The sequence below is a fragment of the Cyprinus carpio genome, chromosome B13, assembly GCF_018340385.1.
Source record: "Cyprinus carpio isolate SPL01 chromosome B13, ASM1834038v1, whole genome shotgun sequence".
In the NCBI taxonomy this organism is placed as follows: Eukaryota; Metazoa; Chordata; class Actinopteri; order Cypriniformes; family Cyprinidae; genus Cyprinus; species Cyprinus carpio.
Genome location: NC_056609.1, coordinates 6,416,430 through 6,431,970, shown reverse-complemented (window position 1 = coordinate 6,431,970; position 15,541 = coordinate 6,416,430). Strand labels below are relative to the sequence as shown.

The following is a 15,541-nucleotide window of genomic DNA, read 5'->3' as shown; positions in this document are numbered from 1 at the left end:
CTAAAAACCTGCAGTTTTCTGATTAAAAAAACGTGTGTATGTCTGCTCAGATCCTGATATACAGACTTATATATATGAGACCATGGTATTCAGGCATTTCACAGTTTGATTGTGTAAAAAAAACAATTGGAGAGAAGAGGGCCATAAACCTGTATGACTTAGTTTTAGAAAAAGTTTTTTGACCAGTGTACCTGTAAACCATACTTCAGTAAAAGTACATTTACATTTAGTCATTTTGCAGATGCTTTTATCCAAAGTGAGCTTACACCCTGGGGAGGAATGTAAAGAATACAGACAGTACAGATAGCTTATAGCATAAACAGTGTGGAGAGCCAATCATGTGTTTTTCTAAAATCAAAATAAATCTGAATACTCAAAAACAAAAAATTGCAATAAATCAGTCGACACAACAAGCCTTGAGCTGTCTACAAACACTGAAGTCTCAGCTAAAGCTGAAGTACTGAAAAGGGGCGTGAATCAGTCACTCAATATCCGTCAATCAAGGTTCTCAGCCATGCCCTCGCTCTCATAATATAAAACCCTGAGGATTCACAACTACCCTACTAATGCATTCATGTTAAGTAGACTTGTTGGTAAATTTGGGTGACTAAGGGGCAAAACACACAAGATGTAGTACTGTCAAATTGTGTCAGTGTCCTGTATATGGCGATATTACTCCTAGTTGTAGCAGAAAAGATGTAGATGCCATGCAAAATGTGACATCATGAATCGGAGTAAAAAGAGTACATATTAAAAATTGTAGTCAAGTACAGAGTAAAAGTTAATATTGTTGATATTCAGAAAAACTACAAAGTAGACAAAAAGGTAATTATGTAAAGAAACCACTGGTTTTGACCATATATACCCAGCCACAGCCAACTATCCAAGATTTTTGTCAGATTTATTGATTTAGTTTTTCTATAAAATCAGAAATCTTTATATTTCTATTGATACAAATTTTATTACTGGCTGTTCACTTGTCTTTAATTATGTCTGAACTTATATTAGTTTGGCTAATAGTAGTTTTGCTACTGTATTGAAATTGGAATCGAAGAATTAGTGTAACTTTCCAAGTTATCTACATTTTTGGTGTCATACACTGTTTCTACAAAAAGAACCCATGTGATGTAGCCAGCAAACATTTTAGCAGGGCAAGTAAAATTCCAAATAACTGGCCAAACCAGGCCAATAGAAAAAATCAATCGAGTCCTGTTAGTTATTTTATACTGACTCCATGCCTGCTGAATTGGGACAGTGAAGTAACAACCCTCACCTGTGCCTCAACAGTAGTGATTTTCCGGTTTGCTCTGCTGTCTGAACTCAGTAAGCTGGTCCCAATCTTTCATCATGGTCACTGTGTGGTTTTGCCCCGCATTATTTTGAATTTGGGCCATGTCTTGTTTGAGGGTGGTCCTGGATGTAGTTCTCCAGCTCGTGGATGAAATCAGATTATTTGATTTATTTTAAAACTGTTGCATGTATATGATGTCTTAAGAGAAGGAGCTCTGCTGCTGTTTTTAGATGCTCGAATGCATCTTTTGCAGATGTACCTGCGATTTTTAGATAAGACTACAGAAAAATACAGCCTCACCTGTGAATTACAGAAAATGCACACCCTCAAAAATTCAACTGTCGCAAGGCATTAATAATCACGGAAAGTTGTTTGTAGAAATAACTTTTGAAATTAGCTTTCTTGAGCTTGTATTGATAAAGTGGATAGCCCAATATGACAATTCTACCGTCTGTAAGCAGAGGTGGAGCAAGCTGTTGTTTGTTAAGCTATGCAACATAGGCTAAATGTCACTGTAGACACAGGTGATAAAATGGCTGTTGTTTGAATTAATACAGTATGAGACTATCAAGAACTTTGTTGGTAAAAATGTTCAGTTTCTTGAACCTTTGTGCTGAAATGGACATTTTGTTAGGGGGGCATCTACACTTGAGTTGACGCTCCATAAAGAAATTTCTCAGCAGTGTTGAGTGCAAAGACCTTGTATGATGTCTTTCCTGTATTGAGTTCCTGAAATGAGCCAACACTCAAACAAACAGGATGGAAAATGAGTTACAAGTTTTCATCCTCCAATGCAAACCATTTCTAGAATGCTGAGAGGGAAAAAAAATTGCAGTGGCCTTGCCATACTGTTTTTGTTTGCAAAAGTATAAAGACCAATTACTACTGCAAACTTTAGCATGAATATTTTAATTAGTGACTACTGTATCTGGTTAATTTGGTTTGCCTTCTTCTTTTGATTCCACCAAACCCTTTTTCTTGATCCACTTCATGTGAAGGTGTCATGACGAATAATTCAAGAAAAATGTAAGCTGATCTTATTCAATTGTTTACTCCTGCTCCAAAATGATTCATCTGGCAGCTTGTTTCCTTCTGCCTGTTACTTGAAAGTGTGACCACATACTTACACATTTTGTTGGGCACATATGAATAGCGCCTTGGCCATTAATTATCAGGTATCCAAATAATGTGAGATGCTTATAGTACAGTTTCTTCAGAGCCAAAAAAGGGGGGAGTGATTGCCTCTGACCTTAGATTGAAGGTCTTTAGAATGGACTGCTAAGAGGAAGAGCCCTTCTTCTGCCATAACCAAATATTGTTTCTTTTGCTTCACTTTTTTTGCCCCTGCATACAGTGTTACTAAAATAGAAATCTAAATTTTTTTTTAGTAGTTTAATCTGCATTAAAAAACATTTTCAGATGACAATTTTACACTGTACACATCATCTCAACATTTCATACTTTTATTTTAATAGGTGGTTAGCACTGATTTTTTTCTAGGGTTATGAAACCCTGGTCTAGAGCATCAACGTTGTCAGATGTGAAATAGACGTGTTAGAATTTTACAGCTAGATGCTGAAAAAAAAAAAAAATCAGAAATTAAACAGGGTGTCCTCATGTCATGAGCTTTTTACAGTCACAGAAAGCCCATATTGTAAATTAGTGTATTATATTTTAAAAACACTCATTAGTGTGAGAATTAACATTTTTGTTCAAAAGTCACAATATATATATATTATATGATATTAGATGTAATTCTATGTATAGCTATGTTTAAATGGTTGGCTACTACTATTAAATACAAATTTCACCGCCAAGCCCATTTAGCTAACATGTCTCATTTTTTTTAAAACATTTTCAGACCGTAAATTGTTGACGTATATATATACATATATATGTGTGTGTGGTGTGTTTTGCACTGTAAAATTAGCAAATTTGTTTCTAAACAGTTTTTTTTTTTCAGTAGAATGCAGTTAGAATGCCCCCACCATCTTTTACTTCTATATGGTATAGTTAAGCAATAAATATTCACACCATGCAAGCATGCTTTTTTTTCTTTTTTTTTACCAAATATCAGCACTATTGAAAATGTGAATGTTGACAAGTGTCCACTTTTTTTTAAATAATGATTTCATAATTCAATATTCAAAAAAAAAAAGTAAAACATTATAAAAGATAATGCATACATTTAATAAGGTATAATGAAAAAGTCACCACTGTGAACTAATCACCACACAGAATGTTACTGTCCAAGACAGGCCTAACCAAATAAAAGCTTTGGTCAGATCATATAATCAGCAAATGATGTTTATTCAGTTTAAATCAAAGCATTTAATGTTGTTTTCCTGTTTTTTTTTTTTTTTTAGCTGCTTGATTAAAGTGATTAAAAAATGCTCCATTGTGAGAAGAACACAAATGAAGTTATAAGTGGTTTTGGCTTTAAGTCTTGGTTTGGTTGGTTGGTGTGAATTTGATTCTAACATCCTCTCCGCTCTTTTCAGAGGTCTCTCTTTTCACATTACATTTGGGTCTGAAACTGAGTTCCACAACAAGTAACAAGAAACTTTAAACTCACAAATCAGTGCTTGCATTTATCTACCGTTGCAAGAGATGAAAGAGAGATACAAGAAATTAATTGTTTTTAGTAAGTGGTAGCATGCCAAGATAGAAATGATACGTCATCAGTAATGGTTTGCAAGTTAGGACAGTTGCATTCATACCAACTCAAACTGTGTTGCAGTACAGTTGAACTGTTCTTCTGACCAATCCTTTTTTAAGCAGACTCGGGTGCAGCATTACACATATATATTTAGAAAAACTGCTTTTCAAAGCAATAAAAAAACCAATAAAACAATAATAATAATAATATAATATAATAATAATAATAATAATAATAATAATAATAATAATTAATAATAAACTATCTCTGACATGAAACTCTGCACCAAATCAAGTCTGAAGGTGTCCTAAAATATAATTAATCTACTTTTGAAAAGTACATCTACTTTCTTTACAGTGATATACAAGAGAAACGTTTTACCTTATGCAGCCATTGCGTGTTGTTCTTCCATGATGGTTTCTAGTTGTTCCAGTCTTTGGATTGAGCTGTCCAATAGTCAACCAGGTCATCTCGTTGCACTTGGTTGGTGTAGGTGCTCGAAGGGCCTCCGCAGTCCCTGTGGTTCGTCAGCAGAAAGTATAGTTCATGGCCCCATTCTGGACCGGTACTGTTTCTTTCCTGTTGTAGTCTGAATTGGCAGTAAATGCTTCCCCAACACTAGGCAATAACTTAGTATTAATATTATCCCAAGCGTTGGCAGCATCCTTTTTGTTCTGAAACTTTAATACTACACCTGTGCAAGTAAAAAATATCTTCCTTTTTCCCTTATTTTTAGAGGTCTGGATGTTTTAGGAAATAAAGCCACTGAGTCTCATGGTCTACAGCCGGTCGTTCTCCTCCTTCCCCTGAGTGTGTCTCCCACTGTGTTGTGAGCTTTCGCTTATATGCCATCACGAGTATTGGGAGGAGACAGTGTCCACAGAAGAGACTAATATAGTAATCACTTGCTCCCAGGCTGCTTGTACTCATCTTGTTCACAATCATCTAACAGCCTGTTTTTCTTAACAGAGTCCTCTTTTGAAACTACTGATCTCTCCTCCCATGATCCGTGGCCTCTGGTTGTAAAATTGCCTGCTTGGATAGAGGCGCATAATGAACGCTCCAGCCAGACACGGACTCTCTAATTAAACTCTTTCTGCTGGATCTCCTTGTTGCCTGTATCTGCTCCATGAAAGCCAAGACAGAGTGTCCCAGCAAGTGGGAGAGGACGAAGACGCAATGGTTTGTATTTTGTTTTTCCTTCTTAAGGGCTGCTACAGAAAAAAGGCAACTCAGGATGCAGCGTGAATAATTCAAGCAAGGCAACTTGCAGCAGGGTCCAAGGCACACCAGAGGAACCACAGGTCCAATTGTGTTTTGCTTTGCTTGTGTTCCGTCTTCATTCTCTATTCTTCAGAAGCTCTGGTCCCCCTGAATGTTTAACGAAGAGATCAAGAACGTTGGTCTTCGCAGTTGTCACTCACACTATTATTTCTAGACCATAATTTCCTGCCCTAGATCTTGAGTACAGTGGGGGTCCAAAAGTCTGAGAATTGTCGTCATTGAAAACTGGAAATTAGGTTTTAGGTTTTTGAAAATAAAAAACGAAGACAGGTAAAACAGCCTCACCAATTCTGTTGAAATTTTTTAAATTGTAACTTGTCATTTTTTCAGGTTAAATTTTGTTACTCAGATTATGTTGTTAATATATGACTTGTAATTAAAACATTTTGTATTAATTGTTTTTCATTGCTTTTGTAAAAGGTGTTAAACTAATGACTTATGGTTAAATTAAAAGATTTGTAAGGTTTTTAAAATTACATTCAGGCTATATTAAATTTAAAATTGAAAGTCTGATTCTGCATTAGTATTGGAAATGTAAAAATAGAATAATATTAGGCCAGTGTTGTCATAGCATTTCCCCATTTCAGATGATCACAGTATACTGGCCTGAAAACGCTGACATGGAGGAAGGGGAAGGCAGGTTGTTGAGGGAGGAAATAATTCCGCTCAGAGGATGTTTTGTCTTTTAACCCCTTGGGTGTCTCCTGCTTGGATATCAAGTTCTTGTCGTCACTTCCATTAACACCTGAGAGAACATTGGTTTATGATGATGATCAAAGCTTCTTTTCGGTCTATAGTGCGTCACAGTTTTCACTGGAAATGTACCCGAACAATTTTTTATTTATTTGTTTTACTCCACTTTTTACAATCAGTGTAACCAAATGTTAAACTTGTGTATTATTTAAAGTAGTCATATCGTAATGATTTAATGTTATTCACTGTTTATTATTTTAGGTTTAAAAGCTTACGTATTGGTACTCTTGGAGGTGCACCAGCAGTACACATTAAACACAGTAAACATTATCAAACACATCTCCAGGAACAGGGTTGGGAAACACATTTCCAAAACGTAAAACGTTCTCCTCGGTCCAAAAAGAGAATATACTTAAAAAAAAAATTGCACCTATTTAGTGTTTAGAAATGTCCTGGTGCTGTTTGTTTTTGTATTGTTCTTTTTGTTTTTGTTTGTTTTTTTTTCTTCATAGATCAGTATGATAATGCTTTCATCTATCAGTAAAACACACTGCCACATTTAAATTAAATGTTTCTCCCCCAAAATCAGAACAGAAATTGCAAAGGAAGGCCTGTCGTCGCTCAGGTGCAGGGGCTGAATCATATCTCCGCATTACATTGCGTGGGAGTGCTCCTGTTTTGTGTTGTTCATTTAATGTCTAAGGAAGTTGCTGGAGAAGGAAATTACACAATGTCCTTATTTTTCTTTTACAGAGTTTACAGCATGCAAAAGCTCTGTCCCTTTTATTCTGATGAAATGGTTTGTCATTTACAGTTTTGGGACATTTTTGTCTTCTTTGTATTAATTAAAACATAAATACGGAAACTGTTTAACCCTTCAAAGCATGAATTATTACATTTAAAAAAAGTTTCTTTCGCTTTTTTTTTTTTTTTTTTTTCATTTTTAGATGAGTTAAACATCTGTCCAATGCAGTGGTAGATATTCCAGAAGGTAATTTATCGCCCATTTGTTTATTTTTAAAGTGCAACTTTGTAAGTTGTTATTAAATAAAACAGCACAGTGGTCCCGTCACAGTTGCTGTATAGTTTTACATCAGCGTAAGCTCGTAAAAGGGCACATAATGCTCACAAAAGTGCCGACTGTGTGCATCCTTCTGAATTATAAAATGGCAAAAGGAACATAAGTTAGTGACACTGTTTTTTTTTTTTTTTTTTTTTTTTAAATCATTATTTTTTTAATAGCTTCAGGAGAAAGTAGAAATTAATGATAGATGATTGATGATTAGCATTATGAACCATTGATGAAATGGGCACTATATCAACACAGATATCTCTATCAATATTTTTAGATACTAACCAATAATCAATTTGTGAAAGTCTAGATAAATCTTCATTGCTCCATGTTGTACACTCTATCATTTATATTTGTATTCCTCCATATATCTATGAGTTTATCGACATGTCAAAATTACAGAGGCAGCATGGATGTGACTGACAGAAGACTATACCTTCTAATTAACAGACAATCATCTGATGCACAACATACATCTAAGTTAGTAAATATTAACATAGTGACCCAAAAAACAATCTAAGGCTGATGATACACGGGGCAACTTTTTTTGAGCAATGTTACTTGGGCACTTTGCTAATGAGAAATTTCTATTTTGGATAATTTAGATTGGTTGTAGGCCCTGGGTCTTACCTGGTTTGCCCGTTGATGGCAACATTTGCCCGAAGTTGCCTGGCAACATTGCTCAAAAAGCCCCATGAATCATCAGCTTGACTATAATCAGTATAGGTCAGTACAATCAGTCCCTAAAAAGTGGAAAAAAAATCAGTTTGGTCTGTTTTTGATTTGCAGAACACAAAATTTGATCTGATTGTTTTACCAGTTTAATTTTTAGTTAAATTAATTTCAAAGCTTGAAATCAAATGCCTTTTTACTGTGTGTAGACCGTTGACCTCATAGCACCATCTAGCTTTCAAGCTGCTTGTAGGTTAAATTAAGTAGATAAACAGACTGAGAACTTCATCTTATTAGATAAAAATTAAATAAAATCAATACATCACAGTAATATTGTGACTTTTACGAATGACTAATTATATTGTTCCAGGTCTTCAGTTACAAAAATGTACAAGGCACAAATTACAAACAAGGACAAAAAAACGAACCCAGACACAAAACAATCATTTAATAAATCATATTTACAACTTCTAAGAACAAATTATTAAGATTTAAATTACAATTTGCTAGAAATGCATAGCCTACTTTTTTTTATTCAGCTCTACATAAATACATTTTGAAATTCTTACTTAGCCCAATCTATTAAAACAAAAAAAAAAAACAATTCACAAATACCCTGATCATTTACAAAAACGGAGATAAATAACAACAAAAAAAAAAAAAACATACCAAAAGCTTCTATAAGAAATGGACATGGAGATTATAGTCACAAACTGAGCTATAACTTTGTTAATAGCGCATATCTGGGTAAGCGCCTATGGGTAAAAGTATGTATTATAAAAAATAAAATAAATTATAAAAGGCACGTTCTATATTTGAGTATGACTGAAACGACATGATAGGAGCAGTTTTTGTTTTTTACTAGTTACTGCTCACGCTTGCAGTGTGAAACAGGCGTTAGGCTGAACTTTTTTTAGCAATATTGCTGGCAACTTTGGTTAATGTTTAGTGTCAACGGGTAACCAGGTTAGACACAGGGCAAATTTGCAGAGCAACTTTTTTTAAACAATGAGCTTGGGCGCTTTCCTACTGAGAATGAGTAACAAACTTCTATCTTGATACTTTAGATTGGTCATGGGCCCTGTTTCTCACCTGGTTGCCCGTTGACGGGAATATTGCCCAAACTTTGCTCAAAAAGTTGCTCTGTGTATCATCAGCCATATCACAAAATATTTTAAATCAAAATATCGTATCGTGGCTAAAGTATTGTGATAAAACTACTGTGGGGCCTCTGGTGATTCCCACCCCTAATATTGATGTTACATTATTCTTAAGATCCTGCATTCTTTCAGTTCTGAACTTTTTACCTCTGCTCCTGTTAATGAACCTTCAACTTAGAGGTCTTCCGTTATTCAACACTAACCAAAAAGTGTAACCTTTACAGTTTCTTGATGTAACTGATCAAAGGCTTATATAAATGCTGCAAAAAAGACCTACAAAACGTATTAAAGATACACAGTACATTCTTCCATGCAAATTGCATTAATTTTGTGGATTAATTTTTTGCAGGATGTGTGTATTTATGTAAACTATGTGAGCTGGAAAAACTTGTTCATATTGTTCCATTTATAGTGAATTACAGCATGTATTCTGAGGGAAGCTTTGATGATATTAACTCAATGAAAGCAAAATAAAACTGTCTGAATCTGATGACATTGTTGTGTTGTCTGTCTTCCCCACTCTTCCCCCTCCACCCCACAGAGCACCATGCCCAGTCATGCAGCATTTTCAAAACTGTGGTGAGAACTAACCAGGTCTGAAACGGGGTTTCATGACCCTTTAAAGGGATGTTAATTTACTCACCCTCGGGCCATCCAGGATGTGGGTGACTTTTTTTCCAAAGTAGAAGAGTCAAGAAGATTTTTAGCTGGTCCAACAGCTACTGTCTCTTTGAGGAGCCCTGACACGCCAAGCCAATGCCAGAAACCTTGCAGCGACAAAAGCCACATGTGGCATCACCTGCAACTGCTGCATCTGGTCTAAAAAGTTGTGTTAAAACACAATGCAAAGACTAAGGTCAATGGCCTATTAGGGACCATCTATGTGAAAGAAAATAACGATCTATATAAATGGGTATCAATAGTCTATATTCATCATTCAAAAAGGGGTAACCAAACTATGATTGCTTACCATTTACATCATTAATGATGTTGATCATTTTCTTCATTCCAGAGGCTCATGTTGTTAAAATATATTCACGTATTGAAATGCTTAGGTGAAATGACATAAAATTTGAACAACCTTCTGTCTGTGCCATCTTGAATTCTTTGCTCAGTTTGACCACTTTCAATTTTTTATCATGCACAATCTGCCAAAAAGCCCTTAACAGGGTTCAACTAGTACCAAAAACAAAAACTAAGCAGATGAATGGTCAACTGTGGCCGACCTGATGTGGTGTGTCAGACCTTTGAGAGTCAATAAAAAAAAAAAAGAAAAGAAAAATCAGGCAACAGCATTTATACCTGTGGCTGATATATTGAGATCATATGAAGTAAAACAATCGTTCTGTGCAAGAAACATTTGCAACATTTTTTACCTGGAATAGCCTCAGGCACATGGGGAAGTGTGATACTTTTCTTTCCCACAAACTTTTGAGTCAGAGTGACTGCAGGACATGTCCGAAAGTTAGATTAGATTAGTAACTTGTAGATAAAAGCTGGTTTGAGCCGTAAACGTAACTGTTACAGATGGTTTAGTCTAATTTGGTAAACTGGTTCATCCAGTTCACTAAGAACCGGTTCACAAGAATGATTCATTTATGAACCAGACTCACTCCAGACCGTTTATCCGAGGCTATGGATTACAGGTAATAAGGTTGTAAATAATATTCAGCTTCTTGCACATTTAGCTTCATAAGATCTCAATATCTTGTCAGGAGCCATGGAAATTAATTTTGTCTTGCCTGATATGCTGAGGGTAAGTAAATTAACAGTAAATTTTCATTTTTTTGGGTGAGCTAACCCTTTAAGTTTGAAATGGCCCTACTATTAGTGAATATCAGAAGCGGCCCCATACCATTTTTTTTGATTGAGACCCCTGATGTATAGACTTATGCGCAGGTTACCCATAATATTGAGTAAAAGAACAAGAGCTATTATGAGATTTTCTCTTTTCTTACAGATATGCCGTCTGCAGCAGCATCTCTCTGCTGGGGAACATCAGCAGGATCTGTTCCAGCAACAGCGGCCCATGTTTGTGTCCCCAAACTCCCAGCCCCCCTGCAACAGCCTGACAGAACTCATTCAGCTTTGTGGAGGAACTGTATGCCGGAGTGTCCGACAGGCTGGAATCTTTATTGGACAGTATAATGGCAAAAAAACAGAGGGGAGCTGCAGTCTTTCTGAACAGTGGATTTTAGGTAAGATGGCAAATTGATGATGATAATGAGCAAGAAGTGTTGTAGTATATTCATAACGTACCATAAACAAAATCTGTGTGTGCAACAGCACATTGTGAAGAGCTATTATAAAATGATAGGCTTTGTTCAGAATTTATTATTAGCACACTGCTGTCGTACTGCATTGTATATACTAATATACCGCCTATGTTTTTTGTTTTTTTTATTGGTATGTAACACAATATTAACTACATATGGAAGCCAGGGGGCAAAAAATGCTCCTGCACAATTAAACTAAAACTATTTATGTCTGTCACAATGAATATCTGAACATGATTCAAGTCAAGTCACCTTTATTTATATATAGCGCTTTTAACAATACAGATTGTATCAAAAAGCTATACAGTGTCAAATAGGAAAATAGTGTGTCAGTGCAAAAGGACAATAGTAAATACTCAATTTTCAGTTAAAGGCAGTTCATCCTTGAATTCTGTGATGTCATCGTCCAGCTCAGTTCAGTTTAAAATAGTATCTGTGCAATCAAGTCAACGATAACTGCTGACGGTTACCGTGCTGCGTTGTCACGGGAACATGCCAGCTGAAGAGAATGAGGAAATTACCCTCGCTCCCTTTGCCAAGTGAATTCCAAAAGACTGCATAATGTCACGCACTTGCCCTGCTCACTTCACAGTAACCACTCCAAGGGCATAGGGATGATCACTTCCATTTGGAGTTTGCCCCTTGAAACCGTTCGGTACCGATACTCATTCCGGCCACTCCTACTCCATACTGCACTTGTGATCGATATGATACCTCTTTATTCACTGCTACAAACTGATGGCGGTTAGATAAGTACGATTTGAACCATGCTAATGCACTTCCACTAATGCCAACAAAGTTCTGTAGTCTATTCAAAAGAATGTTGTGGTCGAAAGTGTCGAACACAGCACTAAGATCCAGTAGAACTAATAGAGAGATACAACCATGATCAGATTATAAGAGCAGGTCATTTGTAACTCTGAGAGCAGTCTCAGTACAATGATACAGTCTAAATCCTGACTGGAAATCCTCACAGATACCGTTTTTCTCTAAAAAACAAAAGGAATATAATTGTGAGGATATTACCTTTTCTAGTATCTTTGACAGAAAAGGGAGATTCGAGATCGGTCTGTAATTAACTAGATCTTTGGGGTCAAGTTGTGTTTTTTTTAATGAAAGGCTTAATAACGGCCAGTTTGAAGGTTTTGAGGACATATGCTAGTGACAATGATGAATTAATAATAGTCAGAAGAGGATCTGTGACTTCTGGTATCACCTCTTTTAGGAGCTTAGATGGAATAGGGTCTTACATACATGTTGTTGGATTAGATTTAACAAGTTTATAAAATTATTCTTCTCCTTTAGTAGAGAATGAGTGGAATTGTTCCTCGGGATCTATATCTGTGATACTGTAGCCGACGGCTGCATGGTTACAATTTTATCTCTAATAATATCGATCTTGGAATTAAAGTAGTTCATAAAGTCATTACTGCTGTGCTGTTGGTAAATGTCAACACCTGTTTATGCTTTATTTTTCACTAATTTAGCCATTGTTTTTTAATAAATACCTGGGGTTATGTTTGTTTTCTTTTAAAAGAGATGACAAGTAATCAGATCTAGCAGTTTTTAATGTTTTTCTGTAGGATAGGGTACTTTCCCGCCATGCAACACGAAATACCTCTAGATGGCTAAAATGTCTTGTGTCTGCACAGCATTCCACTTCAGGAAGCACATCTGAGGCCATAAATGGCAATGGCTGGGGAGAGGCTGTTGCTAAAGTCTTGGACTTTCATGTGGTATTCTGCCATGCTGCTAAAGCGTATTAGGATTCTTAGTAACCTGTTTAGATCGGTGCCCGTTAGAAGCACATTGTTCAAAGACTCTCCAAGGAACTGGGCACTGGAGTCAAACACTACACAAATTTGATCAAGCTTGGATGATACACATCGAAGGAGGGTAAGCACCAGCATTCTTTCCCTGAGCTCACAGGAGAAGCTGGCTTGCCATGACAGTTATCAAAGTTCCTCAGCATAAACTCTGCGAATGACTCTCTCATCAAGTCAAGTCACCTTTCTTTATATAGCACTTTTAAAAATACAGATCGTTAAAGCAACTGAACAACATTAATTAGGAAAATAATGTGTCAGTAATGCAAAATGACGATAGAAAACACAAATTTTTCAGTTAAAGGCAGTTCATCATTGAATTCCGGTGTCATCATCCAGCCTCAGTTCAGTTTAAACGAATTCTGAATACACGAATTCTGAGTCACCAGTCCACCATACTTGGTTGTAAGTCACTTCACTTTCACTGTCACTTAAATAGTATCTTTGCAATCAAGTCAGCGATATCGCTGGAAATGAAGTGTCCCCAACTAAGCAAGCCAGAGGTCGACAGCGGCAAGGAACCAAAACTCCATCGGTGACAGAATGGAGAAAAAACATTTGGAGAAACCAGGCTCAGTCAGGGGGCCAATTCTCCTCTGGCCAGACGAACAATGTTAGGTAGGTTATTCCAGAGTTTAGGTGCTAAATAGGAAAAGTATCTGCTGCACGCAGTTGATTTTGATATTCTAGGTATTATCAAATTGCCAGAGTTTCAAGAACGCAGCGGATGTGGAGGACTATAATGTAACAAGAGCTCGTTCTAATACTGAGGTGCTAAACCATTCAGGGCTTTATAAGTAATAAGCAAGATTTTAAAATCTATACGATGTTTAATAGGTAGCCAGTGCAGTATTGACAGAACCAGGCTAATATGATCATACTTCATGGTTCTAGTAAGAACTCTAGCTGCTGCATTTTGGCCCAGCTGGAGTTTGTTTATTAAGCATGCAGAACAACCACCAAATAAAGCATTACAATAATCTAACCTTGAGGTCATAAACACATGGATTAACATTTCTGCATTTGACATTGAGAGCATAGGTCATAATTTAGATATATTTTTGAGATGGAAAAATGCATTTTTACAAATGCTAGAAACGTGGCTTTCTAAGAAAAGACTGCTATCAAATAGCACACCTAGGTTCCTAATTGATGACGAAGAATTGACAGAGCAGCCATCAAGTCTTAGTGTTCTAGGTTATTACATGCAGAGGTTTTAGGTCCTATTAATAACACCTCTGTTTTTTTCAGAATTTAGCAATAAGAAATTACTCGTCGTCCAGTTTTTTATATCGACTATGCATTCTGCTAGTTTTTCAAATTGGTATGATTCGCCGGGCTGCGAAGAAATAAAAAGCTGAGTAACATCAGCATAACAGTGAAAGCATAACATGTAAAGTGTGAAGAGTAACAGCCCTATTACTGAGCGTTGAGGTACTCCATACTGCACTTGTGATCGATATGATACCTCTTCATTCACTGCTACGAACTGATGGCAGTCGTATAAGTACGATTTGAACCATGCTAATGAACTTCTATTAATACCAGTAAAGTTTTCTAGTCTATGCAAAAGAATGTTGTGGTCAATAGTGTCGAATGCAGCGCTAAGATCCAGTAGCACTAATAGAGAGATACAACCACAATCAGTACTCATTTTGCTGGACCTGTCTGCTGTTTTGACAACCGTTTAAACACCAGATTCTCCTGTCCACCCTCAGAAAGATGGGCATCTCTGGAACCCGCACTCCAGTGGCTTAAACTCCTCCTACCTTTCTGATAGATCCTTCATGGTGTCTTGGAGGGGTGAAGTTTCTAAGTCAACAACAACTTGCTACTGGGGTTCCTCTTCTCCATCTACATGACGTCATTAGGATCTGTCATTCAGAAGCATGGCTTTTTCCTATCACTGCTACGCTGATGACACTCAACTCTACTTCTCATTCCAATCAGATGACCCGACAGTAGTTGCTCGCATTTCAGCCTGTCTGAGTGACATTTCTAGCTGGATGAATGACCATCACCTACAGCTCAACCTTACTAAGACTGAACTGCTGGTGGTTCCAGCTATCCCATCATTTCATCACAACTTCTCTATACAGCTGGGTTCGTCAACCATAACTCCTTCCAGGACAGCCAGAAACCTAGGAGTTGTGATGGATCATCAGTTAAGCTTCACAGACCATATTATTACAATGACCCAGTCCTACAGATTTGCCTTATACAACATTAGGGAGATTAGACCCTTCCTGTCAGAGAAAGCCACCCAACTTCTTGTCCAAGCTCTTGTTCTCTCCAGACTGGACTATTGTAATGCTCTCCTGGCGGGCCTTCCTGCATGTACTATCAAGCCTCTGCAACTGATCCAGAATGCAGCAGCGAGGGTTGTCTTCAATGAGCCAAAAACAGCTCATGTTACTCCTCTCCTCATCAGGTTACACTGGCTACCAGTAGCCGCTCGCAACAAATTCAAGGTACTGATGCTTGCCTACAAGACGACCACTGGCACGGCGCCAACATACCTAAGCTCATTAGTTCAATCTTATGCACCCTCCAGAAGTTTGCGCTCTGCAAGTGAACAACATCTTGTGGTGCCATCCCAAAGAGGTTC

At 36.9% G+C, this 15,541-nt stretch overlaps 1 protein-coding gene across 1 annotated transcript in view; it reads left to right on the top strand.

The window, feature by feature from the left end:
* The window catches only part of LOC122139503 (microcephalin-like), a 45,326-nt gene extending 34,124 nt beyond the window's left edge, over positions 1-11,202 (top strand). Inside the window, exon 4 of the mRNA XM_042737668.1 lies at positions 10,792-11,202. Within this exon, the coding sequence (XP_042593602.1) occupies positions 10,792-11,046 (255 nt within the window). The 3' untranslated portion in view covers positions 11,047-11,202. The remainder of the gene's footprint in view (positions 1-10,791) is intronic.
* The last annotated feature ends 4,339 nt before the right edge of the window (positions 11,203-15,541 follow it).